The sequence below is a fragment of the Gymnoscopelus braueri genome (genome assembly GCF_963280865.1).
Source record: "Gymnoscopelus braueri genome assembly, chromosome: 17".
NCBI classification, from domain to species: domain Eukaryota; kingdom Metazoa; phylum Chordata; class Actinopteri; order Myctophiformes; family Myctophidae; genus Gymnoscopelus; species Gymnoscopelus braueri.
Genome location: NC_137617.1, coordinates 32,394,183 through 32,410,808, shown reverse-complemented (window position 1 = coordinate 32,410,808; position 16,626 = coordinate 32,394,183). Strand labels below are relative to the sequence as shown.

The 16,626-nt window shown below is 42.5% G+C and overlaps 1 protein-coding gene across 1 annotated transcript; it reads right to left on the bottom strand.

The window, feature by feature from the left end:
* Window positions 1-37: 37 nt before the first annotated feature.
* Window positions 38-16,360, bottom strand: LOC308105085 (cytosolic carboxypeptidase 1-like; the record flags this gene model as incomplete). The annotated part of the gene is made up of 3 exons (XM_080455717.1): window positions 38-146; window positions 5,916-5,940; window positions 13,225-16,360. The coding sequence occupies 3 exons, from the start codon at window positions 16,358-16,360 to the stop codon at window positions 38-40; spliced, it is 3,270 nt and encodes a 1,089-aa protein (XP_080311843.1).
* Between the last annotated feature and the right edge of the window lie 266 nt (window positions 16,361-16,626).

The following is a 16,626-nucleotide window of genomic DNA, read 5'->3' as shown; positions in this document are numbered from 1 at the left end:
CTCACTGTCAAAAGCCTAGGGGTGAGTTCCACTCCAGTTACTGCTCCAGGATGATGCGGAGAGTTGCAATCTGGTCTGTGCAAGATCTGGTCTTGTGAAAGCCAATCTGAAGATCAACAATGTCCTTCATCCTCTCCAGCATAGTCCTGTTAAGAATAGAAAGGTAACTCTTTAGGGTACTTTTGCATTACTGAAAAGGAAAACCCCTTTGTGATTTCTCGCTCAAGTTGGTTATAATGTCCAGAGGGAGTGTAGCTTACGCAATGAGCCTACTGTAGGTTTACCTTTTAATGTATATGTTATATACTCTACGTCATTGCACAGCCTAGTCCACACAGCCCATAACCTTTAACTCTGAAGGCTAATATATAGGAATGTCATACGCAATAGCACTTTACGATTCATGTTTACAAGTAAACATAAAAGCAGGAGTGTAGCCTACCAGAATTCACTGGCCACCAGTGTTGTGGTGTTGTTGTGCTTAGCTTGGAGATACTTCTTCAAATCAAACCTGACATTTACTTGTCATCCAGGCATAATTAGCATTTGATGTTCTTACCCCTTTCACCAACAAATTAAAAATAATTAGATTACTTCCGCAACATGAAGGCTGACCAACTGACCTCTCTGCCTTCTCTGAATCTCTGCCATAGCTGACTGCTCTGCACAATGCACACTGACAAATCCACCAGGAAACATTTCCTGTGTGCCTTGTCAAGAAGTGGGAAATAAACAGAAATAGCTAATTTGGGTCAGGATTTTATTTTTTATTTGTGGCAAAAAGGCCACAAATAAAAGAAAGAGGGAAATATTTTTTCAAAGTAACAGATTATTATTCAAGTAGTTCAACACTTCAATTGCAAAACCAGCGATTTACCTTACTCGTTACAAGAAATAAGTAATCAGAGTATTCTAACGCGTTCCTTTGTAACTTTGTAGCGTAATTGTTGTATAATAAGGAAGGCAGAAACATCCATTTGAGGTCAATTAAATGTAAAATTGGTTAATCATTCCAAAACGGATAGTGATTTATTGTCATCTACACAGTTAACTGTGTACCCACCATCTATCCCTATAGGGTGTTAAAAAAGAAAAGAAAAAAAAGAACGGCGGCGTACAGGGTCATGCTACACATTAACGAAAGCTTGTCATTCACTTGCAAATATGCTAACTACTGTAGCTTCCATGTTGGAATGCTAGGAAATGAAGGGCCTGAGTAAACAAAAGGTCATCCTTGACCTGGGTAGTCATGACACTACATTTCCTGTTCTGAATGTAGGCTAAACTAGCACCACAGTGTAGGTAAACATACAAAGTTATTCTTCCTCCACGATATCACTTTTCGGCATTGTACAAAAAACAAAACCCAGGATCTGTCATATAGAGTGAAAGTACCGCTGAAAGAGTGAAAGCACCACTGGTGCTGATGATGTTTTTTTTTTACACAGTATTTTCTACAGTCTAACGTTGAAGACCCCTGTTCAACAGTAAGAACGCTTTTAAACCCAACTGGCCCAAAGCACTTTTCATTTGTTGCCTATGTGTCCAGCGGCGAGACATAAAGCGGGCAATTGGCCGAGGTGATAAGGTAATAAGGTGGTGACACTGGACTCAACCCCACTAATTCCCTTTTCGATAGGCCTAACATGTCCTTAGGCTTTGGACAGAGCTGGATGAGTGATGCACATCTTCTGCAAAATCCACCCCCTGTGCTCCAATCCAATTGCCTCTCTCATTTTCAGCTGCAATACCCCCCCTCACCCCCCCCCCCCCCCACCTCCTCTCCCAAAAAAATGCCTTTTCTCTTTATTTTATCTATTCTATAATCCGAAGCAAAATTTCATGCATCATGCAGGACGTGTAGTCATATCACTGGTGCAGATGCATAGTTGTGGTTATTTTGGATGGGGCCTGCTGGAGATGGACATAGAGATTAGCAGCTGGTTCAGGAACACAGAAAGGGAGGATTTGTCAAGCCTAACATCCAGTGATTTATCATCCATTTACATTCTCCCAAACACACACTGAGCAACGTGGTCTAAATATGAAGGCAAATGGTCTTCAATAACCTGCAGAGTCATATTTGAGATGCAACTTTAATACTACGTAAGATTTTAAGGGATACATATGTTGTTATATGACTGTATGGATATTTACTACTGTATAGCTGAGTGCGTAAGGCATTCAGAGCAGTAGGCACTAATAACAATTTATTACCTATAATTATTCTCATAAAATATCTTTATGTGTTTATGTCTCATGTCCTGTGTATAGCTCAGCAGGTTGTATTTCCAAAACAGCTCATAAAAAGTTGGTTTATTTAACGCTGTTTCTGTTGACAAAAGTGCAAGATGTTACTGAGCACAAAATGTCCACATTAGGTCCACATTAGGACCAGTCATCACACCGCATCACTAACCTCTCAGATATGTATGAATGGTCTTTCAAATAATCACTGTGTCCTGGAATAAAGTCATGTTCTAATTGCATACACAGAGATCTGAAAGTCCCAAGCAAAAGGAAAGTCATTAAATCCTAAAGCGCCAAGAGCTGCATGAAGCTGTTTGTGATTTATTGTCTGTTCTGTTGCTTTGTGTAATTCCGATCTCCCCTGAAATATGTCAAATTTTGTCTCTCTGTTAGCATGCTTTGACGCTTTTAGCTTGAGATTGTTTTTGCTCCAGCCTGCAGATTACGATCAAATAATTAATTTTTCAAACGTTTATCTATTCCTCTGACAGCTCTGTATACAGACACACACAGAGAGATGTAAAAGTTTTTGGCCGCAATTTCAAGACTAACCCTTTCCCGGGGAAGGCCAGCCGTGTCCTGTGCGCTCGTCATTGCATCAGAGTGTTGTTCCGTTCTGTTTGTTCTTGGAGCTGAGGCGAATGATAACAACACTCATGCAGGAAGACAAGGATGCAAACCAACACAGATACAGTACATATGAGGACGCATCAAACAAACACTTACTCCAGGGTTCAATTTGTAAAAAAAAGAGGGGGGAAAAGTATGTATGTATATATATATATATATATATATATATATATATATATATATACACACACACTTTTATATACTGTACATACACACACTATTTGAATAAATCAGAGAGGGGGACATTTTCGTAACGTTTTTTTGAAAAAACTTATGTTGCTATACCAGTGGTTCTCAAACTTTTTAACTTCAAGGACCCCAACATGTATATGTATTTGGCCGTGGAACCCCATCACAAAATGTTTAGTTCCAGGGACCCCCAGAAGGAAAGATTTGAGTTACAAATGTTTGCTTTAAAAATATACATATTCAAAGGTTTGCACATATTTTCTTGATTTTTCAAAAATAGTAGATCTACAAGCTGTGAGCTTGTATATCTGCTATTTTTGAATAGCCAAAGTTCCAGGTCTTAATGGGTCAAGCCCTATATACTTCGTAGTACGACACATTGACGCAAAGATTGCCAATGTACAGGCTCACGACGCATTGCTGATGTGATGCGTTGTGAACAAAATTAAGACACATTTTGACCAATCTTGACAAATTCTGATTATCTTAAAAAAAAATTGCCCAAAATAGGCAGGCTAGGGTTAATGTGGTTGGCATACATCTTTTAATTGTGATATCATAAAACATAAATATCAAACATATCAGGCAGCCTACATTTCCCAAAAAGGAAATATGTATATTTATTTCAGTCTGTACAGAAGCAGGGATAAAACATATCCCCAATGGCAATAAAATGAATGACCGGGGGGGGGGGGGGGGGGGGGGGGATTTTCCCCCTCATCCCCGGCTCCCCCAAGCAAATCGAACCTTGCTTAGCTCCAATGGCCACACAGCAATTTGCCAACACAAGGTCATTGTATTTCTCTGACTTTGACTGCTGTTATGCTTTAACCTACTTTGGGGCATGTCATAGGTGAACATTTTCAAACATTTTAATTTTTTTTAAAAAACGCGTTGTGACCTGAATGTTTGGCTATAATGACATGCCCCAAAAACAGGTATTTTAGAGTCCATGTTAGTCTTGGGAGTTGAGCGTTCCAATCTTATTGTACCGGTCTGGTCTGTACAATGACCCAATATTCTCTCATCCTTGTGTTATAAGATGTCACACAATATAAATATAGCATTCATACAACAGTAAAAGTGTCAGATTCTGCGTTGCTTATTGGAAACACAAGACTAGGATGTATGTGATTGTATATGCCGTATATTTCCATTTAGTGAAGAACAAATGCCCCCGGTCTTCCATTCTGAATGCAGCCCTACACATGAACTTTGCAAGCTCCTACTAGAAGAACCCCGCCGTCAGACACGGTCTGTTTTAGATGAAAAACCTTTGCTTTCTAGTAACATAAATATGCGTGCTATTCTGCTTGCATAGTCGTTCACATGTAGCAGTCTGACAATGGCATGCACATAAGGGCCCCTGGAGTTACTCCCTTGATGATTAAAAGACATTGCCGAGACCTCCATCTTCTCGGCCAACGAACTGCAGCCAGTGACTGGGAACGTGTTGGCGGCGACGGGTTCAGTGCTGGGACTACAGTCTGTGAGGAATTAGCTGCGACACTGAGAGAAACCAGAGAGTCTGTCAAACAGAGGATCAGAGTTGAGAATAGAGCTGCCACCACCACTGCATGGGGAAATGTATACAGAGATGAGATGCCATCGTAAACACACGGTGGTGACTCTGTCTGCAAAAGGCTACGACAAGTACAATGGGGTACATTTTGAAATCGGTCAGACCGAATATGAGTTTGTATGAGTTGCTGGAAACAAACGGACATCTACAGTATGGTTAAAATGAGCAACAACAAAAAAATGGAATCGATGGATTTCAGCTGTTTCAAAATGGTTGCTTTTCTTCTCAGCGTTTTATTTTTATTTTTTATGCACAATCCTTTTAAAGGTTTTTTTGCATTTAATTTCTTTCCGCTTCTTTATCAATTTTTGCAGTCATATAAAAAAATCATATCAGTCTATCCTCCCTAATCCTCCTTCCTTCCTGGATGCTCTCATGTTTCCATCCGTACCCATGAGGAACAGAATAATACTAATATTAGAGATTGTCATCATCACTCGAACTTGAACTACAGTACGACCTCTGGGTCAGGATATCTTCATCTGAGATGCACATTATTCTCCTTTGAGTGCCTCACCAAAATGCTGTCAATAGAGATAGATGCAACACCCTGTGAAAAATGCTTAAGGAAAAATGTTGATACAAATCAACACACATCCTGCATCTCTTCGAAATATGCCTGCAATGTATTCCCCAATATAAACACTATCAATTTAGCCTCCATTTTCGGGCAGACTTCCAAGCCCCGTGGTCGGAGCTCTGTTTGTGTCTTTTCTCCCATCCTGCCCAGATTTGGCCACAAGTATCTCCCACTTGGAAACAGGAAGACTGTGTCTTTGCTATCTGTCTCTCGCTCTGCCTGTCTCTCTCCTGAACACAGCCCCTACCTCTCAAGAGACATACAGTATAACATGACTAACGGCACTCGTAAAGCCTGAATCCGACGACGGCGTCACTTGTTGAAAATATAAGATTCGGAAAGAAAAAAGACCATGTTGACTCAAACCGTGTCTGTCTACTTTCAGGAATCTCTACCTTTAACCTGTAGCCTGGAAGGTGGTGCCGTCCAGTTCACAGCCCTTCTAGCCCCACCTGGCAAACTCCTCCGGATGACACCACACGTCTCCTTCTAGAGGTATTAATGCGGAAAAGATAAACAACAAAAAAGGGCCCCGTAACATTACATAATGGCAGGGTTGACTTCTCTTTTTTTTTCTCCCTCCTAGAATCTGGCAGAAGATAAGATCTCATGTCAAGAGACACGTACTCAAAGACAATATGCAGACCTGCCCTGGTGTCAAATGTCAGCGTTAAATCTACTCACCTGAACACACTGAATGCTGTGTCAACTAAGACCCACACAAGTTCACCATGGTTAATTTAGCTAAGAGCAGTTTAGGAGGTCTTAACTATTCCTTGCTTTCACAGGTTTTGTTTTTCTTTCTGGCAACTTAAAAAAAAGGTCATGAGTTGCAAATGCCACATTAGGGAAGAGGACACTCACAATTCATCAATTGAAGGTCAATGCATTATTTGGCCTGTTTTTGCCCAGTTGTTGATTTCAAGGGTCTACTCTACTCTAAACCAGCTAATGTCTGTGTCCTGTGATGTTGAGGGTCCATATGTAAGCTCTATATCAGGAACCACGGCGCCCCCTAATGTATGGGATTCAAGTCTACAAGGAACATGATGGTCCCCTGCACCAATCTGGGACAGGGGTGTCATTTGGGGTCCCAGGGGATGGCAACAACCCCCTCCCACCCCCAGCATTCACATTTAACCTAAAATTCAGTTAGTTTATCTACATTTTCTCCTCCAAAAATATAAATCTTTTTTTCAATGCATTGAAAATCTGTCTTGAGAGATTATCCCCTCACTAATGACTGTTTGTGTTCAGACAGCGAATGAGGTTCATGACAGAGGGATTTGCATCGGGGATAAAGGGGGATTATCAATTCTGGAAAGTCTGGAATGCTTCAGAATCCTCATTAGTGAGAGGTTCATCGTGGTGCAAGTTTTTAGCATGGAAGAGCCATGTCAAAAATATTTTTGGAGATCGGGATTTTCTTCATTTCTTCTAATCTCACCTATCGTCGCTGTTGGGCTGAAACCTTGCATGTCCAAATACGTTACTTTTCACAAAGTGGAAAAAGGAACCTGTGTATGGACAGAATGTACTGTAGTTATTAGTCACAAGCTCTTTTCATTGGTTAAATATTTATGAAAACCCACAGACAGACTTAACCACTTTCAACCTGCTGTCAGTGTTGCCAGATTCTGAAACAAGCAACCAGGTCTAGGAAAACCAGCCCAAAAGAGGCGACTATGGGCCACATGAGAACTTTAACATATACATCAGCTATTTGAAAATAGCAGATCTACAAGCTCGCGATGCGACGCGTTGTGAGCTTGTAGATCGGCTATTTTCAAATAAAATCTTGCGGGGAAATTATAATAAGCAGACCTGGCAACCCTGCCTGGCCTATTTTGGGCGTGTCATTATCATCATGTCAAAAATAATAATCAAAATAGTCATCATACGACAAGGCATAAAATAGGGCATTCATGTATTAAAACGGTCTAAAGATGGAATATAGAGAAACAAGGTTTCCACTTGACAGCGATATTCAGTAGAGCTATCAGATATTGCTTGAGGAATTCTCTCTTCTATAAAGGTCTTCAACCCTTCAGATTCTGACGTTCACCCCACTTAACCATGCAATGAAAAGAGAATGCGAGCCTTTGCTACAGTCCAGGAGCTGCTAGGCAACTGAACCAGGGATGTTCTCCATCTCTCCCTAGCTCTCTCTCTCTCTCTCTCTCTCTCTCTCTCTCTCTCTCTCTCTCTCTCTCTCTCAGACTCTCGGCTTCATTGGCTCGGCAGCAAATCAAATAGGCCTATAAAATGAATATGTGGGAAAATGAACCTTCTGGACTACACAGGACTACAGTTACACAAAGAGCCTATTAAGTGAACACAGGAAGAAGGGAGCTTATAACCCATCTATACTATATCTACGGTGTGTCTAGTAAATATAGATCCGCTGGTGACGTCTAACACGTCAAACACCCCCACACACTCTTAGTTCTGACCATTCATCTACATGAACATTAACATGACATTAAATCACATCATTAAAATACGAGCACACAGTTTTGTTGGCTTTATTTCAGTGCCATGCCTTTTAACTTGGATCCTATCTCCCGGAGCGTGTAGAATTAGAGCTCGAGGAGATGGGTTGGCTGGCTGCAGTATCCAACAACAAAAGATTTCTCTGTCTATCTGTCTGTCTGTTCTGTGAGAACTGTATGACCACATTCTGAGAGGTATAGAGAAAATCATGAGCAAAATCTGACCAAATGGACTTGTTGAAGTGAGCATATTCTTCTCCCAATACCCAACTAACATACTACCTCAAGGGGGCAGTATTGTATTTGTTCTCTCAAGTCTCAGACTGCAAAATCCTGAGTCAACCACTGAACAACTGAACCACAAAACAATTCTAATTTATTTAGAAAATAACCTGATCTACAAGCTCTTGTGAGCTTGTTTTTTCTTATGTTTCGATATTGTTCACATTTATTATTTGAGCCTATAATGACATGCCCACAATTGGCACGTCAGGGTTAAAGTGATAAATATTTCCATTGGACGCGGTGTGAAGATGGAACCTTTGTGGGTCGATTTTTCCACTCTCAGAGTTAATGAATGTCATGAATTGTACAGTACTGACTGATTTACTACTGTATAGTGACCAGATATCGCACAAGGCTTCGATCCATTCAATCCGGGAACACAGTGTCATTTTAGATTTGAGCTGCAACCATTATTTTATATTTTGGCTATTCAAAAATAGCAGATCTCGGTGCTGGGCTACAAGCTTGTAGATCGGCTATTTTTGAGCAAAAATTTACAAAAATAGCAAAGATTTGCACAAATGTTGTGCAAATCTTTGAATATATACCCTCTGGGGGGTCCCTGGAACAACATATTTTGATGGGGTCGGCAGGCAAATACATGGGGTCCTTGACAAGAAAACGTTTGAGAACCATTGATATAGCAACATACGTTTTCTCGGAAAACTGTTAGGATTTAGAAGATATTTGTAAAGATTTTCAAAAATCTTTGCGATAAAAAAAAAAGAAGATCTACAAGCTCATTGCGCGGCACTCTGTGCCTCACTATGAGATTGTATATCTGCTATTTTTGAATAGCCAAAGAACTCTTAAAATGACACGGATGCGTTCCCGGTCTTAATGGGTTGATATATTTCAACGTGTTGTGAGGTTGTTGTAGAGCTACTATTTTCGCTCTTCGTAGTACGACCAACTAGGGCTTACTAGGCTTAGGCTCCAGTACTCCAGTCAAAGGATAGATACTCCTGGTCAAATATTACTCAACTACGAGTGAAAGTTGTTCAGTCAAGTACTAGAGTAATTGATTTGAAAAAATACTTGTGTTCAAAAGTAGATGCTTTTAAAAAGACTTGAGTATTCAAAAGTACAAGTAAAAGTACATTGCATATACAGTAGAACCACTACGATATACAGCCTCGAGAAACACCTATGAAAACATAGAAGTGCAATCGAACAGTCGTGGAAGAAGTACTCACATTTTTTACTTGAGTAAAAATATCAGTACCACAATGTAGGAATACTCTGTTACAAGTAAAAGTCTGGTACTCAGAATTTACTTTAGTAAAAGTACAAAGTATTGGTATCAAAATATACTTAAAGTACCAAAAGTTAAAGTACTCATTATGCAGAATGTCTCATTTCAAGTTTTCAAAATGTATACAAATCTTTAGATCTAGATCTGCTATTTTCAAATATAAAATATATATAGAGCTTAAGTGGTTAATGTATATTTAGTCATAGCAATGGAATCATCAAAAATGAAAACACAGTAAACATTTGTAAGCAGTAATCATTTTAAAATCTATGAACCATTGATAATTCCAAAACATTGACTTGAGATATGGCCATGGGTGTTCTGTTTTGTCTGTTTTGTCACACTCAAAAAAAAAAAAAGGCATGGGTTTCCGAGGCTACACTCAATGTGCCTGGCTGATGTAGCCTACTCCTGCTTTTACATGCATCCCAGGTGAGAGCGGGTAATTGGTTTCCTTCAGTGAAGAATACAGCATGTGGCCAATTGCATTTTGGGGGGGAGGGTGGCTGACCTAAAAGCAACGACTACTTCACAGCCCTCCCCGAAATGTAGTGGAGACAAAAGTAAAATACGTCTTTGAACTGTAGTGGAGTGAAAGTATCCAAAAAAGAAAATACTCAAAGTACAGATACTCAGAAAATTTACTTAAGTACAGTACTCAAGTAAATGTAGTTCGTTACAATCCACTGATGGTTAACTGTTAACTGACTTAATAAGCATAAAATGATATTGTCATCCATATCCTTCAGTACTGTCATGTACAGCAGGTTAGTACTTGACTACTTCCTAATTAGCCAGGTAAAGAATAATCAAACATTGATTCATAAAGTCATCAAAGACCATCAGTGAAGTACAGGCTGTCAGTTTTCCTAATCTCTACCATGGCAGCTTCCTTCTGACTTAATTGCGGTAATTATAAACGGCCTCTCAACAACGCTGTGTGAATCTTAAAGTCCTTCCAAAATGCAGAACTAAAACTAACTAGAAAAAGTGCTCCTCGGAGCACAGGTCTCCGCCAGGTCAGGTAGGTTATTGTGGCCTCCTGGTGGCACTATAATAGGCCAATGTGACAAGGGTGCCATTTCTTCTTAGGCCTTACACGGCAATCGGACACTGCATTCATGATTTGAGGCATTTTGTTCAAAAAATGTGTTTTGCTAAATTAGACCTGCTGGTGGCGCTATAACAGGCCAATGTTAAAAGGGTGGCATTTGCTCCTCAACATGGTGTGAATGTGTGTGCAAAGTTTGACCGCAATCGGACGCTGTGTTCATGATTTGCGGCATTTTGTTCAAAACAAGCCACTACTGCAAACTTTAGATGTCAATCTTAGCCAATCAGGATGTAATATGAAAAATCAAACACATCCGTCTTGATCACATAACTATAGAGATCATCTGTACCGATTTGCGTGAAATTTGGATAACATCGGAAGGAGTAATATAGAAATAATTGTTTTACATATGTCGGCCTCCTGGTGGCGCTATAAAAGGCAGATGTGAAAAATGCAGGGCAAAGGTTTTTCCTTGACCTCTAGGGAGTGCGCTTACAAAGTTTTACACAGATCGGTGCAGTTAAAGGTAAAAACACGAATCGGCCTGTTATAGCGCCACCATGAGGCTGATTTGAAAGTGGCAATTTGTCCTCGGCATAGTGGAAATATGCGTGCAAGATTTAAAGGAAATTGCATGCTGTGTTCATGATTTGAGGCATTTTGTTCAAATCGGAGCACTCCTGCAAACTTTGGAAGCCATTTTTAGCCAATCAGGATGAAATATGAAAAATCTGAAAGACCCGTTTCGTTTAATGACTATGGAGATACTGTGTACCGATTTGCGGGTACTGTCAGAAAATATGTTTTGCACAAATCGGCCTCCTGGCGGCGCTATAAAAGGCCCATGTGAAAAAGTACTGTCATGTACAGCAGGTTAGTACTTGACTACTTCCTAATTAGCCAGGTGAAGAATAATCAAACATTGATTCATAAAGTCATCAAAGACCATCAGTGAAGTACAGGCTGTCAGTTTTCCTAATCTCTACCATGGCAGCTTCCTTCTGACTTAATTGCGGTAATTATAAACGGCCTCTCAACAACGCTGTGTGAATCTTAAAGTCCTTCCAAAATGCAGAACTAAAACTAACTAGAAAAAGTGCTCCTCGGAGCACAGGTCTCCGCCAGGTCAGGTAGGTTATTGTGGCCTCCTGGTGGCACTATAATAGGCCAATGTGACAAGGGTGCCATTTCTTCTTAGGCCTTACACGGCAATCGGACACTGCATTCATGATTTGAGGCATTTTGTTCAAAAAATGTGTTTTGCTAAATTAGACCTGCTGGTGGCGCTATAACAGGCCAATGTTAAAAGGGTGGCATTTGCTCCTCAACATGGTGTGAATGTGTGTGCAAAGTTTGACCGCAATCGGACGCTGTGTTCATGATTTGTTCATCATTTTGTTCAAAACAAGCCACTACTGCAAACTTTAGATGTCAATCTTAGCCAATCCTGGTGGCGCTATAAAAGGCCCATGTGAAAAATTTGGGGCAGAGGTTCTGAATTGGCATCCAGGGAGTGTGTGTGCACAGTTTCCCAGCGAGCGGGCCAACGGTGCCGGAGATTAGCTGCTAACACACGGACAGGACACACACACACGGACGGACGGACGGACGGACGGACGGACAGGGGGTAAAACATACTCTCTCGCCATGCCTTTCGGCCTGGCGGAGACAATTAAGCACATGTGCCGTATACTGTAGAACACCTTTCGAAAAAGATAAACATAAGAATTAAAGGCAGCTGTTCTCATAAAATAGATTCCCTTTTATACAAGATTAGGAATGATATAAATAAAGTACAATAAAGGACGCATGACTTCTCAGTGTCTCTGGGTCAGATGAGGAGGTACAGTACAGTACAGTACCATACTGTATCCTGGAAGAACATGATAATGCACACGCAAGCGCAAGCGCAAAAAACAAAAACAGATACAGACACTGAGGTGACTGGCCTCCAGACCAACACCATACCTAGCGCCACCTCCCTTTACTTATTGCCCGTCTTAATTACCCAAGTTGTGCTATACTCATAGGCTGAGGTGGCGGTGCCCAGGATTAAACCCAGATCTTTGGGATTCAAAGGTGAGAGCTCTACTGACTGTATGAGCTACTGGCACAAAGCCAAGTCTGATGAAGACTTGGCAGTGTGGAAGTTGTAAAAGAGAGACTCCAGAAGCGACCAGAAGGAGGATGGCTAAACATAGCATGTTCTGCCAGCCATGAGTGCTTTGTTGTCCAGGTGGTGGACTTACTGTCCAAACTCTTCATAAAGACCACAGGGCCTTAAACTCACAAACACAACACACAAAGCGGCATGCTCATGCCAAACCCAGAAAGTGATGGCCGACTTCATCGAGACATGGCTTATTTGTCTGCTTTATCCACAAATGCCCAATGTAGCAGTATACTTAAATACATGGTGTAAAATGCTTCAGAATACTTAAATATGTGGTGAACAAGTGCCTTAAGTCTTGAATGCACTTCTTAATTGTCAAATTGTTTGATGGAACTTCGATTAAATGCATTACAATAAAAGAAATAAAAGAAAAACATAAAAAACACCTTTTGAATTCCCGCCCCGACCTTCGACCGAGTCGGGACGAGCTAGTCAGAGTCGCGACCTGACAGTGACGCGTCGACGCAGTCTCGGTCCTGGTCGACTGGTTCGACACGTCGCTGTCAGGAGCGACCGGCAGTCAGTAGTCGCTTGTTGCGTCGCTGGCTCGGGATGGGTGTCCTGGAGATGGTTGCTGTGGTTGTTTTCAGATTCAGCCTCATCTTCTTCCTCCTCTTCTTCCTCTTCCTCCTCCTCTTCTTCCTCTTCCTCCTCCTCCTCCTCCTCCTCCTCCTCCTCATCTTCATCATCAAGATCATCATCATCATCCTCCTCTTCCTCCATTTCTTTGTCACTGTTCTTGGCACTGCAGTTCTCCACTATTCTCTCGTCTGCTTTACAGCGTGACTCTATGAGGTCGCTCTCCAAATCCAGAAGGTGTTGATTGAATTTCATTCTGAGCAAGGCTTCACAGAACTGAGCTCCCATCTCCTCTAGCTCCCTGGTGCCAATCTGAAGACCCTTATATTTGCCCTGGTCAAATCCACAAAGTGTGCTCTCCATGGTGTAACATCGTTGTACTCCAATCTCCCTCCATACGACCACACGAGCAGTGGATTCTTTGCCTTTCCTAACCACAAAATTACAGCTGTCCATGCTGAAGGCTGGAGCCATTTCGGCCAGGATCTTAGGCAAGGTTATGTATCCCAGGTCTCCTTGCAGGTCGCAGGATGTCACACTGATATTGAACTGCAGGAGCGTCTCTTGCACACTACAGCCATACATAAACACATTCTTCTTACGCGAGTGGCCATGGTAGTCGCAGAACACCAGGGGTGCCCTCTGTATATGTGCAAGGTACTGCAGCAGGCTCTTGGTGTGGTAGATGGTAGGGTGGAGCTCTGGACTGGGGTTCTGCCACTGGCGATTCAAATCCTCTCCGGTCAAAGAACAGCGATGATTTCCATTAATCACTCCATCGGGGTTGAGCATGGGAACGATCTTAAAGATATAGGCTTCTCTCAAACTGTGTGCCACTGGACTGTTGCCCATCAGGAACTCCAGTGTGCCTTTCATCACCCAGCTGGCATTGGTCTCTAATGGGTGCACCCTGGCAGTCAGGAAGATCAATGGACGGTTTCTGAACTGGCAGATGTGATCATCTGAGGTGGAATCAGGCATAGCAGTGATGGTGAGCAGTGGACAGCTGTTTCCCCCCAGGGTCTCGCAGAGGACATCTTGTCTGAGGTAGATCTGAGGTGTCCTCAATGCCTCTAGCTTGGACAAATGCATCTTTAGAGTAGAGTATGTATAAGGGTAGTGATAGGCAAAGTAGCAAACATCATCCTTATTACTGAAGTTTATGCTGAAGGTCATTGTAAAATACAGTTTCCTTGTCTTACCTTCTGCTGCAGTGGAGGTCTTTTCGAAATGGTTTTCATAGTAACAGATGTCTGAGCCAGTTCTGACCCAATGAGGCCTGCCATTGGTTGCCTCCTTCACAGAGTACATCAGCACCTGCATATCGTGGTTGAAGCAGTGGTTGGACTTCTGACAGTTGATAATGTTGAAGCGATAGTTGATTCCAACATGCATGCCGCTCACCTCAAAGTAAAACCAATGGTGGTAGAAGTCACTGTTGATGTCTGAGTTCAGCACTAGATCATACTCATTCTTTCTGACTTGAATAGCTTTTCTGAGGTTGCCAGATTCAAACAGAGAGTTGAACTTCAGCGACTTGCCATCATCATTGATCACTGGGCAACTGGGATTGTCCAGATCATACACCACTTTATCTAGGATTTCATTGGGATGAATCAGCCTCTCAATGTCCTGGAATATCTTAGACCCCTGTACAGAATAGACTCTCTGCAGAATGGGCTCCCTAATGGTCGGTGTTATATGTCCAAAGTAGTCTGGGTAGGCCACCTCTGAGTACTGATGCACCGAGCGTGTTCCCTTCACCATCTCCACATACAGATCAGGGTCATGGAGTGGGAGCAGGACCATGTCCGGGACATTCAACATCACTCTTTCTGAGGAGCCTTGTAGCCCCAGAGCCTTAGAGATGCAGTCTGAACCACCTGTGCTTCCTTCTCCTCCACCCACTTGGCACGCGGTGAAGCCTCCCACCTCCAGAGACTGAATGTACGATAATGAAGATGGTGTAGTGGAGGCATCCTCTTGGCAGTCAATGTTAAAATCCTGGAAGTCTTCAGACAGCTCCAGGAAGAACCTCTCATAGACCCTCAGCTCCTCAAATGGACGGCCGCTTCCCTCTTTAGGACGGAGCCTTTTAAAAATGGTCTCTATGTTGTCGACATTGTTCATAGTAGGGGGATCCTTCGTATTTTCCTCATTTTCCGTGTCTGCCTCTATCTCTTCTTCACTTTCGTTTCCCATGTCATCCACTGTAGGTTGATGACTGTCCAGCTGTGCCATGGGTTCTTCTGCAGTTACATCGGGCACTGTAGGTTGATGACTGTGCAGCTGTGCCATGGGTTCTTCTGCAGTTACATCGGGCACTGTAGGTTGATGACTGGGCTTGTAGCGGAAAGCTGATGTGATGGTGAGCAGAGGCAGTTGATTCTTAGGAAGGCACTTCAGCATGATGACACTAGCAGCGTTGACAAGGGGGTCCAGAGTGCGAGAGTCAACTTTGCTGATACACTCAGCAGAGGTGTTGTAAAGTATCTTCATGCCGTCTGCTTCGATGAAAGCACTCTTGCCTAGTTTGATTTTGGTAATGTTATTGAGGCAGGCCAGTAGGCCTTTGCGGATCGGAATGTGACGTTGCTGCATGTCATTGCGGTGCCAGTCCAGGTACAGTCTCAACAGAGCGGGCACCTGACCACTGTCCACCGCACGACGGGCACTGGTTTTAGTTCTGAGCAGAGATTCCAGTGTGTCCAGGGCTATTTCAAACAGCCTGGTGGTCTTCTTTCTGTAGGGCCCCACGAGCTGGAGCATAAATTCCAACACTCCAATCTTCGCCAAGGCAATCACGTTTAAAAAGTTGTAAGAGTAAACCCTGAGGACCCGCATGCAGGGCAACAACAGCTTGATGTTATGCAACAACCAGTTCTTTTTCACAAGTTTGACTGTGACATTCAGAACGCCGCATAGACGTGCCTTTGTTCCAAAATGTTTGTCTTTTGGTCCAGCCTTGGCCAGTAGAGAGTGAAGCTGAAACATAAGTTCCCCATTGGGAGGAGACTCTTTACCGGCAGTGATCAGCAACTGGAGCAATACGCCTGTTCCTCCTTTAGCCACAAACACACCAAGTCTGCGACCAACGTTCAGCAGGTGGCTGAGGATGTACAGAATGTTCAGGGTGGTCTCGAGATCCCGAGAGATCTCCAGGGAAGTCAGGATTACCTCCATGTTATTGGAGTCTTTGGACACCACCTGCTTCCTAGTCTTCTTCTTTGTCCGTATGATATGTAGGATCTTTGCGGTGAGCTGTCGAGGGACTTCAACATCTGTCGTCATGGTATCCGCACTTATCCTCCCCAAATGGCGCAGCAATTTCAGCACTTTCTTCCTACTACTGGGAGGACCTTTCCTTGAAGTCATTTTAGGCTTCTTCATTTTGGGTTTCTTCATTCAGATTGTTGATCCTGGCTCCTAATAAATTATTGACTCTCATATGACATACCGTATATACCGTAGGCAGTGAGCCAATGACATCACATAATGACATCACACTGACATCACTGTCAACCAATTAAGAATCCCACCAGACTGAAGGCAGGGGG